The sequence below is a fragment of the Podarcis pityusensis genome (genome assembly GCF_964106645.2).
Source record: "Podarcis pityusensis genome assembly, chromosome: 14".
Lineage (NCBI taxonomy): Eukaryota > Metazoa > Chordata > Lepidosauria > Squamata > Lacertidae > Podarcis > Podarcis pityusensis.
In genome coordinates, this window is record NC_138039.1 from 51,758,138 (window position 1) to 51,776,231 (window position 18,094).

The 18,094-nt window shown below is 48.6% G+C and overlaps 1 protein-coding gene across 5 annotated transcripts in view; it reads right to left on the bottom strand.

Moving 5' to 3' along the window:
* TJP1 (tight junction protein 1) overlaps nucleotides 1–18,094 on the bottom strand; it is a 354,643-nt gene that overhangs the window by 335,384 nt on the left and 1,165 nt on the right. For all 5 annotated transcript variants that reach the window (XM_080980656.1, XM_080980659.1, XM_080980658.1 and 2 more), the window contains exon 2: nucleotides 15,969–16,122. In XM_080980656.1, coding sequence (XP_080836782.1) covers nucleotides 15,969–16,122 — 154 coding nt within the window. The remainder of the gene's footprint in view (nucleotides 1–15,968; nucleotides 16,123–18,094) is intronic.

Genomic DNA, 18,094 nt, shown 5'->3' on the forward strand with positions numbered 1-18,094 from the left:
ACTGACCGAACCCAAAGGGTGCTCATCAATGGTTCCTCTTCATCCTGGAGAAGAGTGATTAGTGGGGTGCCACAGGGTCTTGGGCCCGGTCTTATTCAACATCTTTATCAACGACTTGGATGATGGACTCAAGGGCATCCTGATCAAATTTGCAGATGACACCAAACTGGGAGGGGTGGCTAACACCCCCAGAGGACAGGATCACACTTCAAAACGACCTTGACAGATTAGAGAACTGGGCCAAAACAAACAAGATGAATTTTAACAGGGAGAAATGTAAAGTATTGCACTTGGGCAAAAAAAATGAGAGGCACAAATACAAGATGGGTGACATCTGGCTTGAGAGCAGTACATGTGAAAAGGATCTAGGAGTCTTGGTTGACCACAAACTTGACATGAGCCAACAGTGTGGCGCGGCAGCTAAAAAAGCCAATGCAATTCTGGGCTGCATCAATAGGAGTAAAGCATCTAGATCAAGGGAAGTAATAGTGCCACTGTATTCTGCTCTGGTCAGACCTCACCTGGAGTACTGTGTCCAGTTCTGGGCACCACAGTTCAAGAAGGACACTGACAAACTGGAACGTGTCCAGAGGAGGGCAACCAAAATGGTCAAAGGCCTGGAAACGATGCCTTCTGAGGAACGGCTAAGGGAGCTGGGCATGTTTAGCCTGGAGAAGAGGAGGTTAAGGGGTGATATGATAGCCATGTTCAAATAGATAAAAGGATGTCACATAGAGGAGGGAGAAAGGTTGTTTTCTGCTGCTCCAGAGAAGCAGACACGGAGCAATGGATCCAAACTACAAGAAAGAAGATTCCACCTAAACATTAGGAAGAACTTCCTGACAGTAAGAGCTGTTCGACAGTGGAATTTGCTGCCAAGGAGTGTGGTGGAGTCTCCTTCTTTGGAGGTCTTTAAGCAGAGGCTTGACAACCATATGTCAGGAGTGCTCTGATGGTGTTTCCTGCTTGGCAGGGGGTTGGACTCGATGGCCCTTGTGGTCTCTTCCAACTCTATGATTCTATGATTCTATGATTCTAGGTCTTTCTCAAATCTTGAAAGCTCTTTACTGAATCCCTTCTTTTTATCTTGTTTAAATAGATCAAATATTTGATGGTACTCTAGCCAGCCTGTCACTTTATTTTCTATCTCATCAAAAAAATTAAGTTTTAATTTATTATCTTCCTCCCAGAGAATTTCTTTATATGTTACCCGATCGTTCCTCATGTTAACCTTTTATACAGTCATGGCCTCCGTTGGTGACAACCACCATGGTGTTTTTTGCTCCAAAATACCCTTATTTTTTTACCCAGACTGCATAAACCCTTGCTTTCTCATAACAGAGATAGGCGTGCCAGCCAAAACTGTTGTTGAAGTCCTCTAGATCTAATATACAGTGGTACCTCGGGTTATAGACGCTTCAGGTTACAGACACTTCAGGTTACAGACTCCGCTAACCTAAAAATAGTACCTCAGGTTAAGAACTTTGCTTCAGGATGAGAACAGAAATCACGCTCTGATGGTGCGGCGGCGGCAGCAGGCCCCATTAGCTAAAGTGGTACCTCAGGTTAAGAACGGTTTCAGGTTAAGAATGGACCTCTGGAACGAATTAAGTTCTTAACCCAAGGTACCACTGTATCTGTGTTTTTTAAGATCAGCCACTCCTTGATCCAACATAGACACGCAACCTCATAATACAGCTCAAGATTTGGCAGGGCAAAGCCTCCTGATTCTCTGCTATCCGTCAGGAGTTTATAACTAATTCTAGGTCTTTTGCCCTGCCAAATAAATTTTCTTATGTCCTTCTGGCACGTTTTAAAATGTCTTGTGCTTCCTACTACTGGAATGGCTTGGGGGGGGGGATAGTATTTTGGGCAACACATTCATTTTTATTGTGGAGATCCTACCCCAGAATGATAATTTTAACCTGTCCCATATTTCCAAATTTCTTTTTATCTCTTTCCAGATTGGTATATAGTTATCTTTGTACAAATTTATATTTTTAGCTGTTATCCATATACCTAAATATTTGATTTTCTTGCTAATCGTAAGGCCTGTAAACTATTGTAATTCTCTTTTATCCTCTTCTTTCATGTTTTTGACTAACATTTTGGTTTTATGTTTATTTAATTTGAAGCCTGCAACTGACCCAAATTCGTTAATCTTCATAACTGTTGGCACACTTTCTCTTGGGTTCTTCATCGCTATTATCAAGTCGTCAGCAAATGCTTTTACAGGATCCGTTCCGTAGGCCCGTCTGCAAGCCAAAAATGACGCATGTCGAAGTGCCGCGCCTGTGTACGCACGCGGCACAATTTAGCGCTTCTGTGCATGTGCAAGCGGCGAACCCGGAAGTAACCCGTCCCGGTACTTCCAGGTTTGCCACAGATGTTCGCCAAAGCGGAAGCAGAACGAGGTTTGACTGTATTTAATTTGGTTCTTTGCTGCACGTTTATTGCATTTATGCCTTGCAGAAATTTTCTCTTGCTCCTATAATTTTTAAGGTTTTCTTCATAAATCCCCAAGAAACATTATCGAAGGCCTTTTCTGCCTCGATGAACAGCAGTGCTGCCTGTTTATCATTTCTTGCTTCTAGATACTTATAATGGTATGGGGTTGCTCGTGCGTAAGTTGCCGCCTCTCCTGGCTATGTTGCCTTGTTAAACCTTTCTGTCTGGACAGCCCTTCACTTCGTGGCTGCCTCAGTCGCTAGCAGAATCCGTCAGTGGGCGTTTCTTAAACCTTTTCCAACATAAAAGTTGTTTGACACCCAGTCTCCTCCTACTTTCTCTGCGCGGAAGTCTTCTGCGCAGGGAGGGCGTGGGTAGCGGAGGACCAGTGCTCTCCCCGCTGGTGTCCGGTGAAGAGTCTGGGAGCCCTCTCTCCGATTCCCCCATCTGCCCCTCCTTATTCCTGGTGTTGCACCGAATTGCTTCCCCATCTGCTGAGCTGCCTCTCTCCCTGCTGGGCCCTTCTCCAGCATCATTAGAGAGCCTCCCCTCCACCTCTACTCCGATGTCAGTTCCTTGACATCCACCTCCCCCCCAGGACCCCCTCCACCCCCGGCCCAACCTGTTGATCCAACTTCGTCCCTTTCTTCGGCCGACGATGCGGGGAACCCCTGGAAGGAGCTGTTGTCATCCTCAGAGGATTCGAAGCCCGCTTCCCACCCGTTCTGATCCCTTCCCGCGGGGTGGGCCTCCCAGTCTGATTCTTCTTCCTCCGAAACCTCTCCTCCCTCCTCCTCGGAGGCAGGAAAACCCACAAAATCCTCTTCATCGTCTGTGGTTCCAAATTGCTCCTCCCAGAATCTCGCCAGTGGTTTGGGTTTGCCCGGGAACAGGCGGTGGAATTCCTCCACCAGATACCCGTCATCAATTGCCTCCGCGGGAACCCACGTGTTTCCGACCCGGGTTCTCCCTCCCAAGCTACCAAGTACTCCACCTGGCGTCCTCGCCACCTTGAATCAAGTATTTCCGTGGCCAAGTGGTGGTGCTCCCTCTCTTCTACCTGCGGGTGTGTGGTGACTTCTCCCTCTCGCCCCGGGAATTCCCGCCCCTCCCTGTATGGTGAGAGTAGGGACCTATGGAACACTGGGTGTATTTTCATGCTGTCAGGCAACTTGAGCTTGAATGCCACAGGGTTCACCTGCTGTGTTACTTCAAACGGTCCCAGCCGCCTGGGCTGCAACTTCTTGCACCCCCCCTTAAAGGGTAACCCTTGGGTTGACAACCACACTCTGTCCCCCACCCGTATGGTTTCCCCTTCCCTAAGGTGCTTGTCTGCCTGCCTCTTGTAAATTTCCTTGGCCCGCTCCAAGTTCATCTTAAGTTGCTGGTGCAGGGCCTCCATTTCTTCCACAAACTGCTCTGCCGCAGGCACGCTCCAACTTTCCTCCCCACTCCCCGGGAAGGCCCTGGGGTGACACCCATAATTGGCCATGAACGGGCTCATTCCCGTGGACACATGTTCAGCGTTATTGTACGCAAATTCAGCCAGCGCTAGTTTCTCTACCCAATCGTTCTGCCTCTCGCTGACGTAACAGCGAAGGTATTGCTGGAGTATACTGTTCGCTCTTTCTGCTTGCCCGTTGGTTTCCGGGTGTCACGCCGTCGAGAAGCCCACTTCGACCTGTAGCAAGCTCATGAGCTTCCTCCAGAACCAAGAAGTAAATTGTTTCCCGCGGTCGGAGATGACGCTCGAGGGAGCCCCATGCAACCTGAAGATGTGATCTACAAACAACCTGGCTGTTTCCTCTGCCGTAACCTATGTGAGCAGGCTATAAAATAGCACATTTTTGTCAGTAGGTCGACCACTACCATGACTGCTGTCTTTCCTCGGGACTTGGGCAGATCAGTCATAAAATCAATGGACACCACCTCCCAGGGTTTTCCCGGCGTGGGTAAGGGTTCCAGTAATCCTGCGGGGGCAGCCCGCTCCCCCTTTGCCCTTTGGCAGCGGTCGCAACCCCGTACATATTCCCGTACATCCTCCCTCACCCTGGGCCACCAGAACTGCCTGGTGACAAGCATCATGGTTTTGTGCTGTCCAAAGTGCCCAGCTGTGGGGTTGTCGTTGAGTTGTTTGAGTACCTTCCCCCGTAGGGTCTCCCCCGGTACATACAGCGCCCCCTTATAGTACAGCACCCCTTCCTTCTCCTCAAACCCTCCCTGGGTTTCTCTTCCATCTCGGATTTCCCGGATTTTAGTTTGTGCGAACACGTCGTTTCTAGTGAGTCCGGCCAGTTCTCGTTTCCCCACCAAGATTCCCACACACACACACCGGTCCTCGGGGATCACGTGTCGTATCTCCGGCGGCCCCTCTCCTTCCCAGTACTCTGGCTTCCTGGAGAGCGCATCTGCTCTCACGTTTTCCTCCCCAGGTACGTATCGGATTTCGAAGGAAAACTTGGAGAACTCCTGTGCCCATCGAATCTGTCTCTGGTTGAGTACTCGTGCGGTCCTCCAGTATTCCAAGTTCTTGTGATCTGTACAAACCTGGATCTTGTGCTGCACCCCTATTAGAAGATGGCGCCATCGACGAAACGCCGCATAGATCGCAAGCAGTTCACGGTCATACACAGTATAGTTTTGCTCCGATTTGCTCAGCTTTCACGAGAAAAAGGCACACGGCTTCCATTCCTGCTTGCTCCTCCCTGGCTGCAAAAGAACCGCCCCAATGGCTCTGTCGGACGCGTCGGTCTCTAGCCTCATGGGTTTCTCCAGATCCACGTGCAGGAGCTGCTCTTCCGATGCGAATGCCTTCTTCAGTCTTTCAAAGGACTGCTGGGCTCCCTCTGTCCAGACGAACTTCCTTTTGCTACTGAGACAATCTGTGATGGGCACTGTCAAGTGGGCAAAGTTCTTGATGAACTTCCTGTAGAAGTTGCTGAACCCTAGAAACCTCTGCACATCCTTCCGGGTTTTGGGAGCCTTCCACTCCAGCACTGCCTGCACCTTGCTTGGGTCCATCGCTAGGCCCTTGTCTGACAACCTGTACCCCAGAAACTCGACTTCTCTGGCGTGAAACTGACATTTTCCCAGCTTGACCCACAACTGGTGCTTCTGCAGTCATTTTAGCACTTCCCTGACGTCCCTGACATGTTGCTCCTCATTGTCCGAATAGATTAAGACGTCGTCCAAGAAGGCTACGCAGTTCTTGTACAGCAGAGACCCCAACACGTGGTGCATGAATGCTTGAAAACAGGCGGAGCCCGACTGTAATCCAAAAGGCATAACTAGGTACTCAAAGGCCCCTAGGGGTGTGAACATTGTGGTCTTCCATTCGTCCCCTTCCCTCATCCTAATCAAATTGTATGCTCCCCTGAGGTCCAGCTTGGTAAAAAATTTCCCTTGCCTCACCCGTGTTAAAATGTCGTCAATCCTGGGCATCGGGAAGGTCACGGGTTCCGACACCAAATTGACGGCCCTATAGTCCACAACGAGCCTGGGTTTATTTGTGTCCTTTTTGTCCACAAAGAACACCGGACTGCCCCCCACCGCTTTCGATTCTCTTATGAAGCCTCTTTTCAGGTTCATGTCAATAAATTCCCGCAACTCCTTCATCTCCCTGTCCGACATGGCATACAGTTTACCCACCGGCAGCTGCGCCCCTGGGAGCAAGTTGATTTGGCAGTCAAAGGGCCTATGGGGGGTAGTCTATCCGCCTCCTTCTCGCTGAAGACCTCCTGCAGGTCAGCATATAGTGGTGGCACCTCCCCTTTCCGCTCCACAGCTATCCCAGCCACCCTGGCCATGGTCATTCTTGGGGTTTCCCCCCCTAGACAGTGTTCCAAACAGTAAGCGGATCCAAAGGTGACCGTCCTCTGATGCCACGCCACCACTGGATCATGTTGTGCTAGCCAGCTCATCCCTAATATTATTGGGGGCCCTGCCAGTGAGGCTACGTGAAAGGCGATGGTGTCCGAGTGCCTGGAAACCCTCATTCTCATTGGTGGGGTCTGGTATGTCACTTCCCCTCCCAGTAGCTCTCTGCCATCAATGGTGGTTACTTGCAAGGGGAAATCTAAGGGCAGCAGGTGGAGCTGGTGCTCTGCTGAAGAAATTGCAGGAACTGCCTGAATCCAACAGCCCTTTCACCTTGACTGGGTGCCCATTTGGGAGTTCTAGCACCATTTCTATGGCTATAGCCGCCCTGGGGGGGTCTGGTTGGGGCACTTCTATTGGTTGCTGGCCTGGCTGCTGAGTGGCAGCCAAGCGTTGTCATTTCCCGGCTCCTTTGCTTTTTCCACCTCCTCCTCACCCCCTGCAGCTCCCACCATTCCTTGCCAGGCCTTTCTTTGACGGCAGACCCTGGCAAAATGTCCTGGCTGCTGGCAGAGGAAACACTTCTTATTAGTTTTCCAATCCTTTCCCTCCTTCTTGCGACCGTCGCTGGAATTTGAAACCTCCCGCGCGCGCACCCCATCTATTTCCATTGGCTCCGCCGGCAGGGAAGGCTGCCTTGGTATTTCAGGAATGCGGTAGTCATGGTAACGTTGCTCTCTCCCTTCCCGCTTCTCCTGAGCCCGCGCTTCCTGCCTTACACCAATCGCAAGCACAGCCTTGGTCAGCTGATCCATCGACTGCGGGCGGGGTGCGCGGGAAAGCTCGTCCTTCACCGTTGGGGACAACCCCTCCTCTAACAACATTTGAATGGGTTCAGAGTCCAGTTCCCACCCGAGCCGGTGAACTAACATGGCAAAGCGTGACCAGTAGTCTCTAACTGACTGGTGCCCCTGTTTACAGTTCATCAGTTCCCGCCGAGTCACACTTTGCTGCACATCACTGGAGTACATTGCGTCCATCCCCTGAAAAAATTTCCTCAGGTCCTTCAAGGCGGCATTCTGCGTTGCCATTAGGGGCCTGATCCATTCCCTGGCCCCATCCTGCAGATGCCCAACAATATAAGCCACCCGCTCCCCGTCGTCTGCAAAATCATTCTGCTGCAGTTCCAAAGCGTACTCTATTTCCGTCCGGAACGCACTATAGTCCTGAGGCTTCCCTCCAAATTTGTGTACCAGTCCCGGTACCTTCCTTGCTACGGGGGTGGGTCTGACCTGTGCATCCTGAGACCGCCTTTCGTCCAGCTGCGCCGTTAGAAGAGCCACATGCTGCTCCAAATCTCGGTTCCTCTCCACCAGATTTTGCACTCCTGCTGCTCCCTCCGTGGCGCCAGCTTCTCCGGTTTTGCTCATGATGCTGCCTGCCGCTGTGCACAAGCAACGTCAGGGACTGATGGATTGCTATAATGGTATGGGGTTGCTCATGCGTAAGTTGCCGCCTCTCCTGGCTATGTTGCCTTGTTAAACCTTTCTGTCTGGACAGCCCTTCACTTCGTGGCTGCCTCAGTTGCTAGCAGAATCCGTCAGTGGGCGTTTCTTAAACCTTTTCCAACATAAAAGTTGTTTGACACCCAGTCTCCTCCTACTTTCTCTGCGCGGAAGTCTTCTGCGCAGGGAGGGCGTGGGTAGCGGAGGACCAGTGCTCTCCCCGCTGGTGTCCGGTGAAGAGTCTGGGAGCCCTCTCTCCGATTCCCCCATCTGCCCCTCCTTATTCCTGGTGTTGCACTGAATTGCTTCCCCATCTGCTGAACTGCCTCTCTCCCTGCTGGGCCCTTCTCCAGCATCATTAGAGAGCCTCCCCTCCACCTCTAGCTCCGATGTCAGTTCCCTGACAATACTCTAAGATATCTGTCACATATGGCTGCCTGGGAGAAATCCTGCTTGATCATCATGGATATGGTTCTTCAGAGTCCATTTCAGTCTACTCGCTAAGATGTCTGCAAAGATTTTATAATCATTGTTAAGTAATGAGATGGGTCTGTAATTTTTAACAACTGTTGACTCTGTTCCCTTTGGAAAAAGGAGATCTTACCGACAAAGAAAGATTGGCTGATTAAATTGATGGAGTACGCTGAGATGGATAAGCTGACAGGGCTGATAAGAGATCAAACAAAACAAAAATTTTAAAATGATTGGAATGTACTTAAACAATATCTGAAAGACCATTACAGTCATACCTCAAGTTAAGTACTTAATTCGTTCCAGAGGTCCGTTCTTAACCTGAAACTGTTCTTAACCTGAAGCACCACTTTAGCTAATGGGGCCTCCTGCTGCTGCCGCGCTGCTGCTGCGCGATTTCTGTTCTCATCCTGAAGCAAAGTTCTTAACCCGAGATACTATTTCTGGGTTAGCGGAGTCTGCAACCTGAAGCGTCTGTAACCTGAATTGTCTGTAACCCGAGGTACCACTGTATGGAGAATGGTCTGGTTTAGAATAACTCTTGTAAGGAAAAACATTAAAATATAGTGGAAAAATGGGTTACCAAATATATAGATTTGTTATGAGGAGCATTCAGCTAATTAAAATAGAGGACCCAAGTAAGAAAGGGAGGGAAGTCAAGTGTAAATGGAGTACAAATGAATCAAATTAATAAAAATATATTTTTTGTTTTCTTTATTATGTTTTAGAATCACATGTTTAGTTACAGAAGAATTGAAATGTTACAATGTGATTTCATGAATGTTTGTCAAAAGAAACCAATAAAGATGAATTGCGAAGTAGGTACTGTATGATTGAATTCTGAAGGTATGCTTACAATTAATTATATAAGGATTGAGTCGTCCTGGGATATGCTCTAACCTAGCCTTGCAAATCAAACCTACAAAGTTACTAGCCTTCAAGGTTTTCCGTAAAATATAGATGAAGGAGACAAACCAACCCTCTCTTAGTCTAGAAAAGCTGGCTTGCATGGTTACTGGGAGAAAAGTTTACTTACAGGTGGTCACTGGGATAGTTTAAATTTACAAGCTTGCTTTAATAATTATTTTTGGAATGTCCCATCCCCCAGCTAAAAAATTGGAAACACACAATTAAATTGATAAGCTGTAGCTTTGGGTCAGGCAAAACAAAGTATACACAATACAAGACCTGGAAATGGTCATGGGTTTAGGAAGCTTCAAAACAAGACCAGAAAAAATCAGCTATGTGTTACGCAGATTGCTGGTTTATATTCAGGTCAGCCGGGTGCTGTATTATCAATAGGAGGGAAATAATAGCTATTGGTGTCTGGCGTTATGGCCTCAGACCAGGAATTCTTAGAAGCAAGGTCTTATGATGATGGCAACCCCAAGGAGGAAATGGATCTACTCCCCGTTCCATCCCATGTGGAGACACAGTCACTGGAGTCTGTTTATCCTCCCATAAACCCCCACAGAGACACTTCTGTCACCAGACTTGGATAATGGAACACACCCTCCTCAGAGGATCAGGACAGCACTGCGGAGGTATTCCCACAGCCTGAAACTGCAGTGCTTAGAAGAATCCAAAGGGGGCACACTGGACACCGTAGGGGAACGCACTGAGACCAGGATGCCACTGAGACAACTTCTATGTTCTGCCTTAACTACAGGTTATTAACTCTGGTCCTGCAATCCACACCTAGGTCCCTCTCCAATGTGCTGATTTTGCCTTGCCTTCTTGCATACCTAGAATCCTGGGACTCCTGCCCGACCCACTTCCTTCAGTGGATCAGGATATTCTGATATTTGGAAATCTCTCAGTGAGTTTTGAGGGGGGCAGTTTGGAATGGTGTTTGGAAGTGGCATCACTCCAGCTTAGGGAGTGCAGTCTGAGGATGGTATTACCCAAATTACTCTCTGGGAGACCTTCTGCCTGTAGTAGACAAGTCTCTTTGCCTCCACTTGTGTTCTATTTATTTATTTGTAAATAAAACAAATATTGCAAAGATAGCCCAAGGCTCCAAGGCCATCTCAAAAGGAAACTGAACCCAGTAGCACTTGTGGAAGTGATTTATTGGTTTGACGTGACCCCCGCTAATTGATTTGCGATCCTCAATTAGCTCTTTATGGCCGCCCGGCACGCCTCCGCTCTGAGCTCTCAGTCACGCCTCAGCAGAGTTGAACACAGCGGTGAAAACTGTCACGTAGCTTCACTTAGCTTCAGACAAACACACACAGAGTCCAGGTTTGTCCATTTCAGTTTCTTTATTCCGACATTCCCCAGGGATCTCCTGGGCTCACCGCAGCCATGACAAACTGCGACTTTCCTCCCTCAAAGACCCTCAAAGACCAGAGGGGAACAGACAAACTCCTCCCAAACTCCTCCCAGCTTCTAAAGCTGACGTCAGAATGTTGAGGCATCATGGGAACTTCTTAACCTGTTAAGTTCCAAACCCAACACCCCCTCTTGCCGAAAATTCTGACAAGACCTTTTTGAGTTTAACACCTTTCCCTTTGCCTTGTGCCCCTTCCCGGCATCTTTCCCAGGCACCTGTTGAACCCCTTCAACATTCCCAGAATCACACTGTGCGACACTTTTCCACGCACTTGTGACCTGAAACCCTACTGACCCATTTGGGCCAGCAGTTGTGTCTTCTCCGTCAGACTCTTCCCCCTCTGACTTGACACCCTGTTTGTGAGCTTTCTCCATTACGCTAACCGGAGATGAAGCCACACACCTGGACACTCCTTTCACAACCTTTGGAGATGCCCAGACCTGCCCTGAACCCTGATCTTGGACCTGGTCCCCATCACCGGGTTCAGCCTCTGGCTCCCTTTCCTCCTCAGAATCAGACAGACATTCTGAGAGAAAATCAGGACCATCCCTGAGCCTTGAACACCCATCCTGTTCACAGAACTCAGCCTGCTTACTGACCAGCAGCTTGGTTTGATCACCCTCTGGGTATGCAAACTTCCACCCATTGGTTGCAGGATCATATCCACAGAAGATCATTTCCTGAACCTTTGGACCACCTGCCTCAAAGAGCTCAAAGGGCTCTTTGGCTACCCTCCCAAACCCGGGAAAACCATGTACCTGTGCACCCTTGCATGCCCTGCACCCTAGGGACCTCCCACATTTCCGGAGTTTATACCCTTTTGTGCACCTGTGCAGCTTTTGCACATGACTGGGAACCTTAGCACACTGCGCCTGTGCTTTTCCAGCATTCCCACCACCCTCCAGAGGTGACTCCAGAACAAAGAGATTGTTCTGCCCCCTTTTCACGTTGGCCACTTGTTTCCCCCCTCTGAAAATGGAACAGGTGTCATTTTCAAAGCAAATTTTGTATCCCTGCTTCATTAGAGCTGATACAGATAACAAACAACAATTCAGACCCGGCACAACGTAGACCTCTAGCTCCTCCTGTAAAGGAGAAAAAAACATGTTAGCCACAGCAGAAACAGATTTTCTCATTCCGTCTGCTAACATCACAGTTGTTCCTGTTGAAACAGCCCTGCAGTTCCGCATTTTGCCAGCAGGCTCGCTTAGCAGGTGCTGACCAACAGCAGTATTCAAAACCCAGCGTGTCACCGTGTCCTGGCTGGAGTTGTTCTTCACAGTTGCCATAGAAGCAGTGATAAGAAAACAACCCTCCCCAGCGTCTGAGCCACGTCCTTCCCTTGCGTTCCCACGCTGGCCTCCTCTCCGAGACTGATTCCCATGGGAACTCAGCTGGTTGACCTTGGGACCTTCTTCCTGCCCAGCTGTCTCCGCTCTCCATGGGCAGCAGCGACGAACTCCAGTGGAAAAACACTGCCCTGGGCTCCTCCCAGCTGGCTTGGCCCTCCTTCTTCCGGAAAAGCACTCCTTGCCAGCTCCGCCCCCTCTGGCCTGGCTCCCACTGCGGCTTTCTGGGAACCTGCTTTGTTGACATTCCACTCCAGCACGCACAGTGGACAAGCCTTTACACTTGCCTTTGGAATCCTTCGCCCCCCCGATCTGCTCACTAGCACTCCTTGAGGCTAAAACATCAGGAACAGGGGCACCAGCCATCTCTAGGCTTTTCTCAATACTTCTCCAGGGCTCTGGCCTCCTGCTGAAGCTTCACAGCAAACGCAGCACATCCCCAGATAGCCCTTGCTCAACTTCTTAGAGTGAGCCTTTGAAACGCAATGTCCTCCAAGACCTGGCTGCCTGCCATTGTCTTCCGTTCTCCCCAGGGGCCCCAAGCTGTACTCACAGATTACAAGCTCCTCCGGCACCCATCCGTGGAGAAACGATTTTCCAGCTGCTCTCTTAGCTCCGCAGCTACTCCTTTGCCTCCTAGCAACAGGCAAAAATCTCACCACCTCCTGCCGCAACTTCAAACGCATTCCGGCAGCCTCCAGTGACAGTTTTACGAGCGGTAATTAAGGGTCCATAACCTGTGGAAGTGATTTATTGGTTTGACGTGACCCCCGCTAATTGATTTGCGATCCTCAATTAGCTCTTTATGGCCGCCCGGCACGCCTCCGCTCTGAGCTCTCAGTCACGCCTCAGCAGAGTTGAACACAGCGGTGAAAACTGTCACGTAGCTTCACTTAGCTTCAGACAAACACACACAGAGTCCAGGTTTGTCCATTTCAGTTTCTTTATTCCGACATTCCCCAGGGATCTCCTGGGCTCACCGCAGCCATGACAAACTGCGACTTTCCTCCCTCAAAGACCCTCAAAGACCAGAGGGGAACAGACAAACTCCTCCCAAACTCCTCCCAGCTTCTAAAGCTGACGTCAGAATGTTGAGGCATCATGGGAACTTCTTAACCTGTTAAGTTCCAAACCCAACAGCACTACCCCTGGAATATCTCACTGTTTGGAAAAGTGGGGAATGCCTAACAATATTGTTTCATCAGTTTTGCATCCCCCATTTTAACCGTCAAAGTACTTTTGAATTTTAACAAGCCTCTTGCAAATGGGCAAGTGGTGGAAGGAGCATGTCTCCCTACACAAATATCTGAACCAGGGCCCATAGACAAAAGAAGGTGTGCTGGTCCCGGGGGGAGGTTACCGTGAGGCGTGGTCAGAGTCCGGTCCTGGGTCGAGAGTCTGTCCACCAAGGGCGAAGAGGGGTCCAAAGCAAGGAGCCGGGCAAGGTCAGGAACTCTGGAAGAACAGGTCTGGGTGCTGGCAGAAACAGGTTTCCAACGACGTTGCTCCCGCAACCTGGGACCGGGCTAACTGGCCTTTATCTTCTCTGAGGCCAGGGGCGGTCCCGGCCCACAGGTGACCCGCCTCTCCTGGCCTTAAGGCAAGCACTCCTCCTGAGAGAACCCAGTTCCCTCCGCCTCTCTGCCCTGAGCCTCTGCAGCTCAGGAGAGGCTGGAGGGTTACTGGACCCAGGGGGAGGCTCACCTTCCCCTGACAGGGCTGGGAGAGGCGAACCTGTAGGCAATGGGTCCTCAATCAGCTCCGGAGCCAGAGTGGATTCATCTGGTGTCTGCTCCTGAGGATCTGGCACAGGTGCAGGCGCTTCAGATTCAAGGCCCTGCCCCGGCTCAGCCAGCCCTGGAGGCGGGGACTCCTGTGCAGGCTGGGGTTCCTCCGGTTCAGCCTCTGAATCAGATTCCCAGGCCATCACAGAAGGACACCAAGATTGTGTACCCTCCAATTAAACCCCTATGCAATGGAAACACAAACTCAATTGAAAAGCAAGGTTGGATCACAGCCTAATGTATGTTTTGGTAGCTTAATTTAATTTATTTATTTTAGTGCTACTAAGCATTCCCACCGTACATCAGTTTGACAGTTGACTCCCAATTTATCCATTTCTTTTCTTTTAAAGAAAGCATTTGGGCATTTTATAATTAGTTTGCTTCTGTAAGTGACCTTACATTGTGATATAATAAGCACAGCCCTATAGAGTGAATATGTCTTCATCTCAGCTGCACACAACATGAAGAACAAGAAATTAAACACAGTGAGCAAAAGGTTAGAATTTCAACAACAGAGACTGTTCAGATCAGATACTGGTTGGAGATATTGTTCTTTATACACACAAGTCACTACATTTTGCCTAGCACACTATATAATTTCTTTTTTAAAACAATGGTTTATAGGATGGCTGTCTACAGTGGCAAAAAAGAGAATAGATTTTTATTTATTTAAAAAATACAATATATAAATTGAATATTTATGTGTATAGATGCAAAATTGCCAAATTCAATTATTTCTTTTTTTAAATCACCAACTAAAGCATGAAAATAACCCTGGCTTGAGTAGAGACTAAAAAATAGAGTACTTGAATATAGTCATACAATGGGTTGCGAGCGTGATCCGTGCGGGAGGCACGTTCGCAACCCGCAGTGTTCGAAGCCTCAAGCGCCGCATCTGCGCACGTGCATGTCACAGTTCGGTGCTTCTGTGCATGTGCGTGATGTCATTTTGTGTTTCTGTGCATGCGTGAGCGCCGAAACCCGGAAGTGACCCAGTACTTCCATGTTTGGCACGGTCCACAACCCGAAAACGCACAACCCGCAACGTTCGTAACCCGAGGTATGACTGTATATGAACATCCACAAATCCACCTTGAAACAGAAGGGAAATCACAGGTCGGTCAAGGGAGGGATGGGTAACCTGTGGCACTCCAGGCAGCAGCTACCCAGGACTATCACGTTTGGTCATTGGCTGCAGTGACTGGGGCTGATGGGAGGCAAAAGTGGACAGTGTAGTGGGGCTGCATTGCTCACCTGACCTGCATCTGGCCGAACTGCTGTTGCATCCTGGGATGGAGACGGGGAAGGACATGGTGGTGAGGTGGGCACAGTGCAAATGTATTGGCAGGAGCAATGGATTGGCTCCGCTGGTGGGTTTGCACTGCGCCAGCCTCTCTGCTGTCATGCCCCTCGCCTTCTGCAGTTCAGGATACTACACAGACTCAGTCAGACAGAGGTTAGGTGAGCAACACAGCCTCACTATGCCGCCCCCTGCAGTCTGGAGGCTCAGACAGCACCATCCCTGACTTAGTGTAAATGATTTACTGGGGATCTGGACCCTAAGGGGATGGGTGGGTGGGTGGGTGTGCTTGTAATGACATTCAGTCATTCCCCTTTTTCACCATGCTCAAGGACCTCAAAGCATATTACAATCAATAGCAGTGTATTAAGAACAAGATCAAATCAATCACGTAAAATAAAACATTCATAATGAACTGAAACAGCAACCAGAGACTAATCATCACTTAAACGGGGAATCAGTTAGATCTCAGCGGTGTGTTTATAAAGAGATGTCTTCTCAGTGGTGCAGACCTCATGGGTAGAGAGACAAGCCTTCTGGTGCATTGGGTTGGCACCATCACAAGGAAGGCCTTGTCCTGTGCTCCCAACCAACCAACTATTCAAAGCTACCCCCAGCCCCCACCTCCGTGGGCCTGACCTGCTTTTTCAAGGTTACAGACCATGCACCAGCCAAAGCTGCTGAAGGACATTTCTGGACACAGTGGCAACCTGGCCCTCTAGAAGCGATTCAGCTGTCTCTTAGATCCAGTGTCTTGGCATAATGCACACACACATAATGCACACAGGCATGCACACAATGCCAGGCTGCTTTTTCCCGCATCTTCCTTTACTTAGACATATTGTAGGGAGGAAAAGAGCAAGAAACTCCTCCTATCCAATGAATATTCAGAGGTCAGCAAGAAAGCATTCTGTGATTGACTAAAGCAGAACAAAATGAAACAAGTGTAGAACTTTTTACCTGTGTTTGTCAAAGGAAAAATTTATGTGATCCTCAGGCAAAGGGTTTCCTTCCTGGTCACTGGCTTCGCTGGGTTCATGAATGTCCATATCTGGCACTGTCCTCAGTTTTGTATTATTGAAATATGAGCCTGCAAAACTCCTGGTCAGCACACCTGGATTAGAACAAAGAGTTCCTTTGATTACTGGTGCTGGATTCAAAGTCACTCTAGTTCAATGGAAAACCAGTCATGTAGATTTGTTATGACAGATTTGTTAGATGATTATGCAGTTTTTCACACACTTTTCAGCTCTGTTTAACAATACCAGTAACAAGCAGAGAAGTGCAATGAGAAACAAAGAGCTGTCTAGCCCTATATTGTCTCCTCTGACACCAGTTATCCAGGGTCTCAGGTAGACAGAGGCAGAGAAATACAGAGGCGCTTCCCACATTCTACTACCTGATATTTTTACCTGGAGATGTCATGGGATGATCCTGGATTCTCCTGCATGCAAAGCAGCACACCAACACTAAGCTATGACCTATGGATTAACCATCCAACACTGGGAGGGGGGTCTCTCTCCTGCCATCATAAACACAGACATAAACACAGAAACAGCTAAGGGGCAGAGGATGATGCACTCCTAAGGGGTGTGTGTGAAGAAATAACAGGTTAGGAGAGATAAGGACACCCAGAGAGATGTAAGGTGCTGGGATTGGGGGACCTCATTTGTAGCAGTGTAGAATATATCCAACACTGTAGAAGTGCCCTGTTTACCTGCATGTAGGTTCCACTGATGTGGTTATCAATGGCTATTTGAAATGATGACTGTACATTATCGCCCGTATTGGAAACAGTATGCCTCTGAATACCATTAGCTGGAACACAAGCAGGAGTGCTGTTGTCCTCCTGCGCTGCTTGTGGGCTTTCAAGAGGATCTGGCTGACCGCTGTGGGAATGGGACGCTGGTCCAGGCACAGGAAGTGTCCAAGGCTCTCTCACCCAAAGTAAACTTCCGCTGAGCAGCTCCACCCTGGAACTTCTCACACTGCTCAGGGAAGTGAAGAATTCACAATAATATTTTTATCTAGATGCCCTCACAAAAAAGTGCCTTCATTCAAAGGTTGGACAAAATTTAGAAGGCAAAATGGCAATGGTGAGGAAATAGTGAATGAAGGATAGAAACATGATCTGCAAACTATTCTAGCGTTGCTCTAGAGGCTCCCCACCCCCATTTACTCCTTAATGTGATTCCCTACTCTGTCCCCAGGGGCAACATGGAACATACTGTATCAGCACCTGTGAGAATTCACTTGGATATTTGGAAAACACAATTTCTTGCATTTGCATCCTTGTCAGCATCATAAAACTGTCCAGTAAATCATAAGAAGGAAACAGAGAGAGATGCATAGTGGTCTGTTCATAGATAAATTATGGTAAACGGCCCGTCACCTTATTGCATAATTGGATTTGCAACTGTCAATTTTAAAGGTAATTAAGTTTACAAGTGTGAAATAATGGCAGAGCAAGCAGTGGCTATTTCAGAAGTGAAGTTAATGTTAGTGTGTTATTTTTTAATCAGCACACCTTGGTGTGCGTTTGGTTACTGAAATGTAGCTGTTACTATAGAAAGCCTTTTGGGTCGTTTAAGTTTCTGTTTGAGATGTGTGCAATCAATACAATAAACTCACAGGCTATGTACGATTTTGGGATAAATCAGCCTCCCAACCGCAAGCAACATGAGTGCCATGAAACCAAAATCCAAATGTCCCCAGCCTGCTTGAGCTAAAATAGGCTGCACTCGAAGCACATTTAGAAGTAGACCACTGAATACAATGGGACATGTTTCTGAGTAAAGATGCACAGGAGAAACTGGTCCAGTTTCCCTGATGAAAATGGGATTAAGACTTCAGTCAAATGCAGCAATCCAGTTATTCTGATTTAGGTGTTGTGGGTTGACCTGCAAAATCTCTTTATGATATGTAATAGAGCTGTCCCTGATGCTATGTTGCATTTGCTTGTAGCTGGCAGCCTGCTTTTAGCAGTTGTTCTTCCACTGTCTGCTGACCATTCCCTTTTTCAGTAATAGCTGTCAGGATGTTTTCATGTAATGACTCAACCAAGGGTAGTTTCATGTAATGATCCT